This window comes from Entelurus aequoreus, linkage group LG16, assembly GCF_033978785.1.
Source record: "Entelurus aequoreus isolate RoL-2023_Sb linkage group LG16, RoL_Eaeq_v1.1, whole genome shotgun sequence".
Classification (NCBI taxonomy): domain Eukaryota; kingdom Metazoa; phylum Chordata; class Actinopteri; order Syngnathiformes; family Syngnathidae; genus Entelurus; species Entelurus aequoreus.
The window spans coordinates 24499207-24514697 of record NC_084746.1 but is presented as its reverse complement, the minus strand read 5'-3'; the positions used below and the strand labels follow the sequence as shown (position 1 = coordinate 24514697).

Sequence of the window (15491 nt, the reverse complement as noted above, 5' to 3'; positions counted from 1 at the left end):
GTTTAAGTCGGGGTCTCTAGGTCGTCCTCAGGCGAGCCTTCCATCGTTGCTTCCAGTCATCCTGATTCTCCATACATTTGGCCAGTTCCTTGGTACTCTGAGGTCCTGCATCCTTCTTGAGTATGTCCCCGTATGTTAGTGTGGGACGTCCTCTTGACCGATGCCCATGTGTTGGTTCCCACAGCACCAATTTGCTGGCTGGCAGCTCCTGATGCCTTTGGCAGTGTCCTGCTAGTCTCATTCTCCTTACAGCAATCTTCTCACTCACCCTTGGTATTCCCTTGTAGAAGATTCTGTTGGTTACGTGCGCACTCTTGTTGATGTTAAGCACTGCACGCAGCATCTTGGTGTAGCATCCATCCAGAGACTTCTCCAGGATTGGCTTCAGGGTCCAGCATTTGCTGCCATAGAGGAGAACGGACTCAACTGTTGCATAGAAGAAGCTGAGTTTGATTTGGCGGGGGAGGTTGGCGTTCCATACACTGGTCATGCCGTTCAGGGCCCTCCATGCAAGTGCCTTCCTCACTTTTAGATCTTGCTCAGTTGAGTTGACCCATGCGCCCAGGTATTTGAAGTCCTCAACTTCTTTCAGCACAGTGCCCCCTCTGTTATCAGAAGTTGATGTTCTGGTGGAACGTTGTTGGTCATGACCTCAGTTTTCTTGGCATTTAGCCTAAGGCCAACCTTGGCGCACTCTAGCTCTACCCTGTGTAGTAGTTCTTGTGCTTGTTCCACGTTGTTGGAGAGCAGACTGATGTCATCCGCATAGTCAAGGTCTGTCAGGACCACTGCCGGTTGTCGACTCGACTTCCTTGGTGTCCACGTAAATCAATTCATGGTAACCGTGTAGGTCTGACTTCGTAGGATATGTACAGCGAGCAGTGAACATAGTGAGCTCAGAAAGCATAAGAACAAGTACATACATTTGATTATTTACAATCCGGGGAGGTGGGATGTGGTGGGGGGAGGGTGTTAGTCTAGGGTTGTAGTTGCCTGGAGGTGTTGTTTTAGTGCGGTTTTGAAGGGTGTCTCCATTTTGTGGAAAATGCAGAAATTACTAAATCAAAATTCACTAAGAACGATTTACTTAGCTCTTTTATTGCCGCATTTACAGTATTACGCTGAAGTTTGGGAGCACACCTACAGGGACACTATTGAGCTCCAAAAAAAGGCAATTAGAATTATACATTATGCCCCATATAGAACTCATACCAATGATCTGTTCATAATCAGTAATTTTCTTAAACTACATGATATAATCCAACCGGGGACGTTGTGGCATGGTTGGGAGAGTGCCCATGCCAGCAACCTGAGGGTTCCTGGTTCGATCCCCAGCTTCTACCAACCTAGTCACGTCCGTTGTGTCCTTGAGCAAGACACTACACCCTTGCTCCTGATGGGTCGTGGTTAGCGCCTTGCATGGCAGCTCCCGTCATCAGTGTGTGAATGTGTGTGTGAATGGGTGAATGTGGAAATAGTGTCAATGCGCTTTGAGTACTTTGAAGGTAGAAAAGCGCTATACAAGTATAACCCATTTACCATAATACAGTGGCCTTCAAGTTATGTTTATGGCCTCACAAAGGGCTCTACCTGCAAATATACAGAGTCTGTTTCCCACCTCCAAAAACATGCACCTGGAGATAGGTTGATTGGCAACACTAAATTGGCCCTAGAGTGTGAATGTGAGTGTGAGTGTTGTCTGTCTATCTGTGTTGGCCCTGTGATGAGGTGGCGACTTGTCCAGGGTGTACCCCGCCTTCCGCCCGAATGCAGCTGAGATAGGCTACATCACCCCCCGCGACCCCAAAAGGGACAAGCGGTAGAAAATGGATGGATGGATGTTTTAGAATATAATAGAATAGAAAGTACTTTATTGATCCCTGGGGGGAATTCAGCACCACAGTTCGCTCACAATAAACACTTAGGTATTTTTTACATGTGAATAATATAAATACAGTCTATTATACAGCATTATTCACATGTGAATAATATAAATGCAGTATATTATACATTCAAGCAGTCAAAAAGGAACATATGCATTATACATTATACATTTTCACTCATAGAGATGGTCCACATGAACTAAGGGGTGTCCTGAAATTCAAACATAACATGATGAATTCCACATTCAAGGCTCAAACGTTATCTATAGCGGGGGTGAAAAAGTGGGACAATGGGAGCGGAGAAATTAACCTGTCTTCTAGCCTAAGAGTGTTCAACCTTGCGGTAAAAAATGTGTTGTTGGGAAACTATCAAAAACATGACTAGTTGTTTGGACTATCTCAACTGTGGGACACAGGTGCAAAAGAACTCACTGTGGAATAAGGGACATAACACACCAGACAAGGCTTCAGAAGACGAAAGACACCCAGGCAAGATGGAGCTAATCTCACGGTCACTCAATGCTATTGACAAAAAAAACTGTCATGATCATCCATTATCATATGTTATACTTGTTCTGATACTTGGTCAACAGCCATACAGGTCACACTGAGGGTGGTCGTATAAACAACTTTAACACTGTTACAAATATGCGCCACACTATGAACCCACACCAAACAAGAATGACAAACACATTTCGGGAGAACATCCGCACCGTAACACAACATAAACACAACAGAACAAATACCCAGAACCCCTTGCAGCACTAACTCTTCCGGGACGCTACAATATACACGCCCGCTACCACCAAACCCGCCCATCTCAACCCCTGGGAGCATGTAGTTTCACATTAATTTGCATATATTTCACATCAGCCCAGCTCAAACTGCTTAAAGGCCTACTGAAACCCACTACTACCGACCACGCAGTCTGATAGATAGATAGATAGATAGATAGATAGATAGTACTTTATTGATTCCTTCAGGAGAGTTCCCTCAGGAAAATTAAAATTCCAGCAGCAGTGTACAGAATTTAGATCAAATTTAAAAAAGTAAATAATGGGGGTATAAATGGAAACAAAATAGAAAAATATTACAGTAGAATAAAAACAAAAAGCATCAATGAGAATACAAATATAACAGTAAAATAAGAATATAACAAGAGAAACAAGGCATTAGTGACCATGTCGTAGAATTTCTGACCTTTTGACCTATATTTCTTGTCTTTTAAGAATGTCCGCTCATTTTCAATTCTCTTCTATTTTGTGCCATTGAATGGACCAGTTGTGGGACAAAGGTGAATATGGAGTTATGCCAACCTGTCTACAGAATGTTTAGAATTTCCAAATATGACTAAGAGATACAAGGTTGTTTTGGAACCGACAAAACCAAAACAAAACAATCATGACGCACTAGATAAAAAAACAGTGACGCACAAGAGACATATAAAAAATGGCAGAAGACCGGAACTCGAGAGTGATTTTGGCTTGTGTGTGTCTTGTTTGCTCCGGAGTAACATGTGGTCTGTCTGCACGGCCAACTCAATTCAACCTGCACTTCTGATAATGGGTAAATAAAATTGTTGTACTAAACTACTTTTGTTGCCTGCTTAAGCTTCGGACAATCCACCACAACCATGTTATGAAAACGTATTACACTGTTATTGTTTTGCATCCCCCGTCATTCTAGTACCCCCCTCCCTCCCAGAGAGGAGTTGTACAGTCTAATGGCGTGTGGGACAAAGGAGTTTTTGAGTCTATTAGTCCTGCACTTGGGATGAAGCAGTCTAGCACTGAACAGGCTCCTCTGGCTACTGACAACGGTATGCAGAGGGTGACTGGCATCATCCAGGATGCTCACTAGTTTTTCCACAGTCCTCTTCTCTGCCACCGTCACCAGTGAGTCCAGTTTTAGTCCGATCGTAGAACCAGTTTCTCCAGTCTGGAGCTGTCCTTCTTAGATATACTGCCCCTCCCACCCCCCCATAGTTTATATGGTTATTTATATGATAGTTTATATATCAATGATGAAATCTTAACATTGCAACACATGCCAATACGGCCGGGTTAACTTATAAAGTGCAATTTTAAATTTCCCGCTAAACTTCCGGTTGAAAACGTCTATGTATGATGACGTATGCGAGTGACGCCACTAGATAAACGGAAGTATTGGTACACCTTTGAATCCAATACAAAAAAGCTCTGTTTTCATCTCAAAATTCCACAGTATTCTGGACATCTGAGTTGGTGAATCTTTTGCAATTTGTTTAATGAACAATGAAGACTGCAAAGAAGAAAGTTGTAGGTGGGATCGGTGTATTAGTGGCTGGCTGTAGCAACACAACCAGGAGGACTTACTTGGATAGCAGACGCGCTAGCCGACGCCCGCACGGATGATCGGGTGAAGTCCTTCGTCCTTCCGTCGATCGCTGGAACGCAGGTGAGCACGGGTGTTGATGAGCAGATGAGGGCTGCCTGGCGTAGGTGGAGCACTAATGTTTTTATCATAGCTCTGTGAAGTCCCGTTGCTAAGTTAGCTTCAATGGCGTCGTTAGCAACAGCATTGTTAATCTTCGCCAAGCTGGAAAGCATTAACCGTGTATTTACATGTCCAGGGTTTAATAGTATTGTTGATCTTCTGTCTATCCTTCCAGTCAGGGGTTTATTTCTTTTGTTTATATCTGCATTTGAGCCCGATGCTATCACGTTAGCTCCGTAGCTAAAGTGTTTCGCCGATGTATTGTCGTGGAGATAAAAGTCACTGTGAATGTCCATTTCGCGTTCTCCACTCTCATTTTCAAGAGGATATAGTATCCGAGGTGGTTTAAAATACAAAGTCGTGATCCACAATAGAAAAAGGAGAAAATGTGGAATCCAATGAACACTTGTACCTAAGTTACGGTCAGAGCGAAAAAAGATACGTACTGCACTGCACTATAGTCCTTCACTCTCACTTTCCTCATCCATGAATCTTTCATCCTCGCTCAAATTAATGGGGTAATCGTCGCTTTCTTGGTCCGAATCTCTCTCGCTGCTGGTGTAAACAATAGGGAAATGTGAGCAGCACTCCAGCTTGTGACGTCACGCTACTTCTGGCAGGGGCAAGGCTTTTTTTTATCAGCGACCAAAAGATGCAAACTTTATCGTCGTTCTCTACTAAATCCTTTCAGCAAAAATATGGCAATATCGCGAAATGATCAAGTATGACACATAGAATGGATCTGCTATCCCCGTTTAAATAAAAAAATTTCATTTCAGTAGGCCTTTAACTGTTTGTTTCTTAGCATTGCTGGTCGTGATTCCACAAAAACATGATCTGAAATATGAAGTTAAAGAACAATGAACAATAAATTCTTTATTTCTATGGTGAAAATGTAACACCGCCACCGTGTTTGTAACGTACATTAAAAAAACAGTATAGTTATACTTATTGTGCCACTTGTAAACAATATGTTACTTTGGTAACACACATACTAAAATTGGAACGATACAGAGAAGATTAGCATGTCTGCGAACTTCCGGTTCCTTGGGCCAAGCGCGATCGGCGCGCGCGGCCCTCGCGCCACACTTTCCCCGGTGCGGTAACACCCGTGGCCTTCCCACCACGTCTTTTCTGCGGAGACGCACGAGTCTCGTACCCGCCCTCGCATGCAAATTAGCCATGTCCCCAGAGGCCGCGCCCACCGTGTCCAGCAGTTCGACCCGACGGCGCGTGTTCGCGTCCCGGCCTCGTTCGCGATTTTATTTACATTTAATTATAAAAATTATATACATATTGACTTATTAGATATAAATAACTGTAGTTTTTGTATTTACAATAATAATTGCCACAATCATTAAAATCAACACTAGTAAAGAATGCAATGCAAACAATCAATAAAATCACGTGTTTAATTTACAGAGCAAACATAGACAATATACAATAACAAAACTATACAATGCAAAAGCAGTAGAAAAGGGACAATGCAAAAAACAGAGGGCCAATTAAGGTTACGGAGGTGGCTTTGGTAAAATCTTCCGCAGCAGCAGCATTGAATGGGCGTATGGGTTGGGTACAGGGGTCTGTGGGTTGGGCACAGGGGTCTGTGGGTTGGGCACAGGAAAAGCAAGTGGCTGTGGCTGGGTTGCTCTTGTGTGCTGGGTCTGCCTCTGTGGGTGACAAGACGAAGCAATCAGTAAAGAAGTTGAGGTAGTGCAGAATAAACAAATACTAGTACCTGTCTTTGGGTGTCCTGGTTCCTCTTCTCAGCCAGCCACTCCTCCACCGAACGCCCCTGCGAACGTGCGCAAAAGGTCTCGTTTCTGTAGCGATTGTGGCCATGTTCTTTATTCTTTGGTTACCCACAGAGTTTGCACTTGAATGTCTCGGTTCGCTTGAGGTCGTCGATGTCCATAATACCACCTGGGCTGAGTGCCTTCTTTTTCCGATACCAAGCAGTTGAGCGTGGTACCCTGGTGGTGGAGCCCGATGGAGGAGCAGCAGCATCAGCAGCATCAGAGGATGATGGAGGAGGATGAGGAGGAGCAGCAGAAGCAGGAGCAGCAACAACAGCACGGTAGAGTTCTGGCACCACAGGCCCCCTCCGTGTGCAAGACAGGCCAGAGGTGTCAGCTGGGTGCTGATAATCGTGTGCATCATGGGGTTATGCGATGTCTAACATAAGTTCCCTGGCTGCAGGAAGGGACTGTGTTGTCGTCGCTGCTCCACTTTGTGCTGGCACCGTCGCAACAACATCAGCAGTGGCCATGTCCTTACACCGCTTGTTGAACCTGTGTGTATATATACATAAATGTATTAGCATTTCCATCAATAATCAGCACTGTTTTACGAAGCATACATAGTATTATTATACACGCGTTACCATAGAGTGAGCGTACGGTGGTTGACCTCCAAGAGGCGAATGCTGCAGCCAGTAGCTTTGATGGCCCGGTTGCTGGACAGGTTCTCGCGAATGCGCGTGTAGTCCCGCATTATCAGCGACCATCGGCTCTGCCGGAACCCCGAAATGATTTGCTCTTGCCTGTGGTGGCTCGACAGCTGAATAAAGACGGCCTCCATCAACCTGCTTGTGTCCGGAGAGTGCGCAACCTCGGCGCCCCGCCCGATGCACAAACTAGATGGAAAGAACACCAACATCACACTGATTAGTACACACATTGAAAAATAAAATAAATTGTCTAGCAAAGGACACAAGTTGATATAATAAAATAAATTGTTTTGCGCATATACCGTTTTACACTGGCCACACCTTCCAAGTGGTGCTGCCTGGAGACCTTGAAGCGTCCCTTGTTCAGCTTGGGAGTGTGGCGGGGGGAAGGCTGAGAGGAGCTTTGTCTCCGTCTGTCAGCTTTTGCCAAAGTTTGATAATCTGCCTCTCCTGCCGAGGTTGCACAAACATTCGGCGCCGCAGCGCAACAAGGGCGGTGGCCAAGCGACAGACATGCTGGTATCCTCCGTGCCCGTCTGGACCTAACACATCCTGTGTCAAAAAAAAGATCTTTATTACTCACGTTCGAAATCGTCAGGTAAGTCAGGAGAAAGACGACACTTACTTCTTCTTCTCTTCTGCCGGCTCATCATCGGGAGGGAAGGAATGGCGGTCACCTGGATACTGCTCGATTCCCACTGGCGTGTCATCGTAACCCTCGTCATCCTCGAGTTGGTCTTCGTCCTCCTGCTCGTCTCCCAGGTCAGCTGAGTCATCAGGCTGGTCCGGATCATCCACGGCGTGGGATTGCAGCACGGCGCCAGTCTGGGCATACAGGTACTGGATGCCAATAAGCTCTCCTTAACACAATTAGACATCAAATGAGACCGGAATGGATTTTCATGGCCGCCGCAGCAGCAAAGCTTCCACCCCCCCTGTCCACGTTACCTGTGTACTTGCTCGCCGGGGTGTAATTTTCAACCAGCGTGACACCCATGTGCCGTTGTGTCAGCCGCGCGAGGGCGTCTTGCAGACTGGCGTCATAACACTGCACCGTGACAGCATCGGTCCCTTTCACCGCCGCTTTTCCTCGGTCCTCGGTCCACCTACACAGACCCTCCAGGAGGTTAACCTGGAAATGGAGGGCGTTGGCAGACGTACCTGCGGCATCGTACAGAGGAAATGTGTTAGACACGCACGTCTGCGAAAGTGGCCCAAAAGGCTTGTCAAACACATAGACTTTACCTGGAATGAAACGGCACAAGTGCAGATGGAAGCTCTCCAGAGAAGTGGAGCCCCGTGCACAGCGGAAGACGGGAAGAGCCACCCCTCCTCTGGTCACTGTGGAAGTTCTGGTATAAAGCGTCATGCCAGGCGGGTCCTGGATGCAGCCCAAGTGGCGTCGCTGAGTGCTCCAGATCTCCTTCATTCTGTCTTGGTCAAACAGCTTGACGCCCATTGTGTCTTTGGCATCCCACATGTGATCCAGCACCTCCTGGACAAGACGCTTGGTCTCCTCCGCTCCTCTGGTGCGCCGGCGGCAGTGACGGTGCAGCTCCTTGGTCGACAGCTGGACGTGGGAGTTCCCGCCATGCTCTGCCCGCTTAGCCTCACTCAGACGCCTCACGTCCCCCTCGTCCCACTCAAACATGGCAAACGAGAGTCTATTCATGAATTCGCCATAGAGCGTGTGGGCCTCTGTGGTAACGCCGCTGGAAAAGCGGCGCGTGAGGTGCCACACGTCCAGGCGCACCACCAGCCGGTCCCACTCGCCGAACGTAGCCGCCACCTAATGACACAGACGTTATGCTAGGCAGGCCATAATTTGAAGACAACCAAACAACAGATCAAAACCTCACCTTAGGCTGTCCGGCGGCGGAGCAGCAGTCACGGTCCACGTAGATCACGAGAGGAGGGTCTCGCCCGGCCTCCCGGTAGCGGCGCATGAGCCCCCGGGCCATGGCCAGCAGACCGTCCCCCTCTGCCGCCGTCACCACCGACATGAGCACCTGGCCAACCTCGTTGCCGACGTTGGTGACCCAGGCAGCCGTTCCCGCGGCTTCACCTGCCAGCTTCTTGGTCATCTAGGAAACACAAAAGACGTAAGGCATTTAACGTGATCGTAGTCGGTGCCGTTTCTCGGACGTACCTTCTTGGTGGAGTTCATTTTCCGGATACTTCCGAATATAGACGTAATCCTGGCCTTCGTGTGCTCCATGCGAGGAAGAACCTCCCTCACGTACACTGACAGCAGCCAGGAAACGCTCGGTAGCGGGCGCATGGGCGGGATACAGGCCCTCGGCAGCGACGAGGAGCCGACGGAGCGAAAGCGATCCATCACCTCCAGGTAGCCAAGGGCCCGAGTTTGCCACTCTTGCGAGTGCTCCACTACCAAGTGGGAGCGAAGACGAGTGGCACTGTTACCCAGCGTGCGAGCCTGCATCTGCCATATGACCTTCTTGTCACAAGATGACCTGTTAAAAAGGGAGAGGAACACACGGTCACACAGATTCCAGACAAATGCATCACACATCCTTGGCTCTTTAAATGACTCACTTGTAGGTGGGGATGGCCGGGAATTCTGCCTGGTTTGCCGTGCTCAGCTGCCCGATGATGTTGCTGGCCCACGCGGCATACTTCTTGTGGCACTCCAGATACTCTGTGGCCATGTAGTACCAGTCACAGAGGTCCAGGACCTTTCTCAGGGTCTTGTATAGTCCGCAACCCGTCAGCTTGCACCTGCATTTTGGGCACTCTAGCTTACAGCCCCAAAGCTTGTACGGGCACCACAGGAAAAAGCGGGATTGGAAAAACACAGAGGACGAGGCAGGGGGCTGCGTGTAATACGGCAACTTCTTAGGAGGTTGCCACCATAGCTGCAGCCCGGACTTGAGAACTGCTTTCCCCTTGGGACCTCGGACAAAAAGCGCACGGCCCACCCAGTTGTGCTGGTCCTCCGGCAGCGTCTGTCGCCAGGACTTGGGCAGCAACTGTAACAGAAGGGACACCAAATAAACACGTTGGCTGGAATAACCTCAAACGTCGCGTCGGCAATGCGCTCGTACCTCGGCGCCTGAAGTCAGGGGCGACGCAGCACCATAAGTCAGGGGCGACGTAGCACCATCTCCGGCGATAGGAGCTGTAAGGCGGGAAGGGCCTGCTTCCAGCGGCGTCCTCATCGGTGTCTGCGAGGTAGAAGCTGTTGGCACATTTAAGTCAGCTAAATTCAGTTCAGATTAGCGTATATTTTGGACAATGAACAATGATGAAAACTCACGCTGAGATTCAGCCTCCATGGCCGCTTCAAGGAGCATGGCATCAGTGGGCTCCAGGAGCATGACATCAGTGGGCTCCTCTTCACCTGTAAAAGTCAAGCAAACCTGGGGAGAGCATTTACCTGGGGCGTCAGGTCCGGGCGCGGTCTGCGTTTGCGCATCCTTGTCACGCTTCAACATGTAACGCTGGAAGGCGTGCATCGTGGAACCCGGTTTGGTCTGCTTGCCTCGTAGCCATTGCAAGTAGCTGCATAGACACAACACATATGTTACATGTGCAATGGAAAGTATTCCCCCATCAATCAAATTAAACTTACAATTGATCGTCGCCGTAGGGGGATTCATACAGTGCGGAGTATGTCCTTTTGGCATGAGCCCCAAAACCCACTGCTCTGCCATCCAGCTCCCTGATGGGCATCTCCCCCATGAGCGCGGCTTGAGAGCGCAGGGCGGCGACCATGTCCGGAAAGAGTCGCGCGTATGACGCCAGTGCGGTTTTGTTGACCGCGAGGGGTGACTGGGAAGTGTATCCGCTGTCACGCTCCTTCTGGTGCAACACCAGGATGCTACAGGCGTACCCCCTGTCATTCCCCAGCAGCCACTAGAAGGTTTGACCCCGGTACTGCCCAAACTGGAGCTTGCTCTCACTGAGCACCAGCTTGGCGCATCCGGGGCCCAGCAGAGGATGTACTTCCTGCGGCAGCTGAAGAAACTTAAAGTGCCGACCGAGATGCTGGTGCAGTTCTACTCAGCCATCATCGAGTCCATCCTCACCTCATCCATCACCGTGTGGTTCCCCGGCGCCACAGTCAGGGACAAGCATCGACTGCAGCGCATCGTACGTGCTGCTGAGAAGGTTATTGGCTGCAAACTCCCACCCCTCCAGGACCTGTTCTCCTCCAGGACCAGGAGGCGTGTGGGTTGGATCACAGCTGACTCTTCTCACCCTGGACACAAACTATTCTCCGCTCTCCCCTCAGGCAGGAGACTACGGTTCATCCAGAACCACACCTCCCGCCACCTAGGGATGATGTTCGAAACCGGTTCTCCCGGTTGTTCGATAAGAAAAGAACCGATTCCGTGGAGTCAAATCCCTTTTTGAGAACCGGTTCCCGTTATCGAGGCCACTAGAGTAAAGAAAAATAGTTGGTTCTTTATTCGAATCCCCTGGGAAATGCCCTGTGGGACATCACAGGAAATGACGTAGCTCTGTCATTAGGCGGCAGATACAGAAAGCAGCAAAAATAACGGACTGGAAAAAACGCCTCAAGGCATGGCTTCATTTTACAAAAACATACGACGAGGAAACGACAATATGCAATTATTGCCAGGCTTCCCTCTCATGTAAGGGGAGCAGTACAACAAACATGTTGAAACATGTTCAGGCCGCACATAACCTGAACGTTCGAGAACATTGTCGTGTTTTCGACACGTGGAGAAGCAGCGACAGAGATGACGAAGCACGCCCCTCTTCTTGTGCTTCAACCTGCAGCCCCAGTTATAGTGATAGTGACGGTGAGTAACTAACATTAACTGTTGCCGGTGAATTTCCATATCTGCTCACTTGTAGCCTTTAGGCTAAAATAACGTTACCTCTTATGTCAACCAGGACTGCAGTAATGTTAGCTAGACTAACGTTACCTAAGCACAGTCAGTGGCTAACGGTAACGTTAGCCTTTTTGTATGTGTCTGATAACGTTAACGGTAACTTGTAGCCTACACCACTCCAGAGTTTGCAGGTCTGTCTAATAAACTAGTGCTTTCTTTCTTTCTTTAGTTTATTTCGTACATGAACACACCTACAGTGTAACACATCACAGTTTCATATAATTTCACTTTACATCATGTTTGAAAAGGAGTAGGAAGAAGCAAAGCTTATTTAATCCTACCCTTTCCCAATTCAGAGCGTTTACAAGTATATACATAATTTACTGACCTTTTTATAATAAAATAACATCTGTGAATTAGTATATATAACAGTTTTGTAATATGTAATTAATTCAGTCATTATTAGAGATGTCCGATAATATCGGCCTGCCGATATTATCAGCCGATATATGCGTTAAAATGTAATATCGGAAATTATCGGTATCGTTTTTTTTATTTATTAAATCAACATAAAAAACACAAGATACACTTACAATTAGTGCACCAACCCAAAAAACATCCCTCCCCCATTTACACTCATTCACACAAAAGGGTTGTTTCTTTCTGTTATTAATATTCTGGTTCCTACATTATATATCAATATATAACAATACAGTCTGCAAGGGATACAGTCCGTAAGCACACATGATTGTGCGTGCGGCTGGTCCACTAATAGTACTAACCTTTAACAGTTAATTTTACTAATTTTCATTCATTACTAGTTTCTATGTAACTGTTTTTATATTGTTGTACTTTCTTTTTTATTCAAGAAAATGTTTTAATTTATTTATCTTATTTTACAAATTTTTAAAAAAAGTACCTTATCTTCACCATACCTGGTTGTCCAAATTAGGCATAATAATGTGTTAATTCCACGACTGCATATATCGGTTGATATCGGTATCGGTAATTAAAGAGTTGGACAATATCGGAATATCGGCAAAAAGCCATTATCGGACATCCCTAGTCATTATTAATATACTGAGATGAAGAATATCTTATTTTCAATAAGGTTGAAAGTATTTCTCATAATTCTTCTTTGTACTTTGTAAGCACTATTAATTTGAACAACCTCTTAAAGTGGATCATATCAGTACAATGTTTAACTTCATTACTTAATACATTCCATCATTTAATTCCACATACTAATATGCTAAAGACTTAATAACAGACACCCTAATCTTCACATTCAGCTAATTTCCCCCCTAATTCTATGCTGTGTCTGTCCCTCATTTTCCCTCTAGGACAAGGACGTGCAGTCATTCCTGGAGGAGGCCACACTGATGGACCCCAGAAGGTTTCCCTCCATGACAAGGACGTGCAGTCATTCCTGGAGGAGGCCACACTGATGGACCCCAGAAGGTTTAGATACAGACTGGAGGAGGATGTCGTCTGGGAGAGACTGAAGAGAAGAGCCGTGGCAGCAAACACAGTAGCAGCAGTAGCATAGGTATTATTTGAAACAATTTATTGAACTGAAGCAATATTTTATTGTGAGACCTTCACTTTGGCTCTGTTGTACTTTAAGGACCACTTCAGCCTAAAACAACATTGTGCTGAACTAAATCAGTTTGAAATGTATTTTTTTCAAGCAGCCAGTGAAAGAGGCAGAGAGGCAAGAAAAGGAGGTGAGTCCAGCTCTTGGTGATGATCAGAGGGGGCATGAACGGAAATACCTAAACTACATTATTTAGTTATAAGGTCTGGGACTTTTACATTAATTAAAAGCCTCTGAATAATTTGATTAAACATATAATTTTTTTAGGGGGGTAACAACAGTCAATATTTATTTATTTGATTTTATTCTTATAAAATAAAAGTGAGCTTTTGTTAAACCAAATATTGTGTTTTTTTTCCATATACAACAACCTGTCTGGATTCGATAAGAGAATCGATAAGAAAATCGTTAAGAAATCGGTTCGATAAAAGAATTCGATAATGGGCTCAAACTTGATAATTTCTTATCAAACATCATCCCTACCGCCACCTGAACAGTTTTTTTCTCCTCGGCCATCAGGCACATTAACAATATCAAGATCTGATAGCTCAGTTACAGCTCATGTGGGGGGTGGGAGGGTGCCGACCGAGATGCTGGTGCAGTTCTACTTGGCCATCATCAGGTTTGGTTGTTATCATCACTTCAGTCATCAACAATTGAGAACAGAGAAATGGACATTGAAACAGTGTAGGTCTGACTTGGTAGGATATGTACAGCAAGTAGGAGGGAGGGAGGGAGAGAGGGAGAGAGAGAGAGAGGGAGAGAGAGAGAGAGGGAGAGAGGGAGGGAGGGAGGGAGGGAGGGAGGGAGAGAGAGAGAGAGAGAGATCAGAAAGCATAAGAAAAAGTATCTACAGTTGATTATTTACATTTGATTATTAACAATCCGGGGAGGGTGTTAGTTTAGGGTTGAAGTTGCCTGGAGGTGTACTTTTATTGCGGTTTTGAAGGAGGATATAGATGCCCTTTCTTTTACACCTGTTGGGAGCGCATTCCACATTGATGTGGCATAGAAAGAGAATCAATCAATCAATCAATGTTTATTTATATAGCCCTAAATCACAAGTGTCTCAAAGGGCTGTACAAGCCACAACGACATCCTGACCTTTGTTAGATCAGAATCTGGGTTTAACGTGGTTAGTGGAGCTCCCCCTGGTGTTGTGGTTATGGCGGTCATTTACTTTAAGGAAGTAGTTTGACATGTATGTTTGGTGGCAATCAGGGAGGTGTAGCGGATTTTATAGACTAGGCTCAGTGCAAGTTGTTTTACTCTGTCCTCCACCCTGAGCCAGGGTTGAACGAGAGTTCCCGCTAGAATCCTCATGGTGCTTTTGTTGACCAGAGAGGAGATTCTATAGAGAAATCTCGTTCGTTGGTTGACCTTTTTGATTACCTTGGTTGCCATTTTATCACAGGAAAGATTAGCCTCTAGAATGGAACCTAGGTAGGTGACCTCATCTTTCCTGGTGATAACAATGTCACCCACTTTTATAGTGAAGTCATTGACTTTCTTAAGGTTGATGGGGGACCCAAACAGGATGGATTCCGTTTTACCCACGTGTATGGATAGCATGTTGTCAGCGAGCCAGGTGCAAGTTCTACAGAGTTCAGCACTGAGGATTTTCTCCACCTGTGACTTGTCCTTGTCTGATACCAGCAGGGCAGAGTCATCCGCAAACAAGAACAACTCACAGTCGCATGCTGATGACAAGTCGTTTATGTATATTAGGAACAGTAAAGGCCCTAATATATAGCCTTGGGGGACTCCACAGCTTACTGAAGGGGGGGGGGACACAGTGCCGTTCACCTCTACCACCTGTTTCCTCCCCTCCAAGTAAGATTGCATCCAGCTTGATGAGGTTTTGTCAAATCTGATTGCTCTGAGCTTATCCAACAGTATAGCGTGGTTAACGGTGTCAAAGGCCTTCTGAAGGTCCAGCATGACCATGCCGAAGTATTTGCCCGCGGCCACCTCATGTTTGATGTGGTCGGTCAGATAGAGAAGGCATGTGTCAGTGGAGTGGTTAGTTCTGAAGCCGGATTGGAATTTGTACATGAGTTTATTGGTGGCAAGGTAACTATCGACCTGTTCATAAACTATTTTTTCCATTACTTTCGAAACGGAACTGAGAATAGAAACAGGTCGGTAGTTGCCAGGTTCCAACTTGCTTCCTTTTTTAAAGAGGGGAGTTACTCTTGCTATCTTAAAATCTTTTGGTACTTGGCTTTGTGAAATTGAGAGGTTTATTATGTGCGTGATGATTG

At 46.4% G+C, this 15491-nt stretch overlaps 1 protein-coding gene across 3 annotated transcripts; it reads right to left on the bottom strand.

Moving 5' to 3' along the window:
• Positions 1-5768: 5768 nt before the first annotated feature.
• LOC133630736 (uncharacterized) lies at positions 5769-13949 on the bottom strand. Of its 3 annotated transcripts, XM_062022440.1 has the most exons (14): positions 10400-13949; positions 10085-10329; positions 9873-10006; positions 9364-9797; positions 8957-9281; positions 8667-8891; positions 8053-8596; positions 7756-7968; positions 7433-7667; positions 7110-7359; positions 6742-6993; positions 6225-6649; positions 6097-6153; positions 5769-6028 (listed from the first exon to the last, which is right to left on the bottom strand). In XM_062022440.1, exons 1-10 carry the CDS (start codon positions 10540-10542, stop codon positions 7350-7352), a joined length of 2508 nt encoding a protein of 835 aa, XP_061878424.1. In that variant the 5' UTR covers positions 10543-13949; the 3' UTR covers positions 5769-6028; positions 6097-6153; positions 6225-6649; positions 6742-6993; positions 7110-7349. The 3 variants fall into 3 exon arrangements, with proteins under 3 accessions (XP_061878424.1, XP_061878422.1, XP_061878423.1); XM_062022438.1 differs by having other exon boundaries at positions 6097-6649; XM_062022439.1 differs by having other exon boundaries at positions 6097-6649; positions 7129-7359.
• Positions 13950-15491: the final 1542 nt, after the last annotated feature.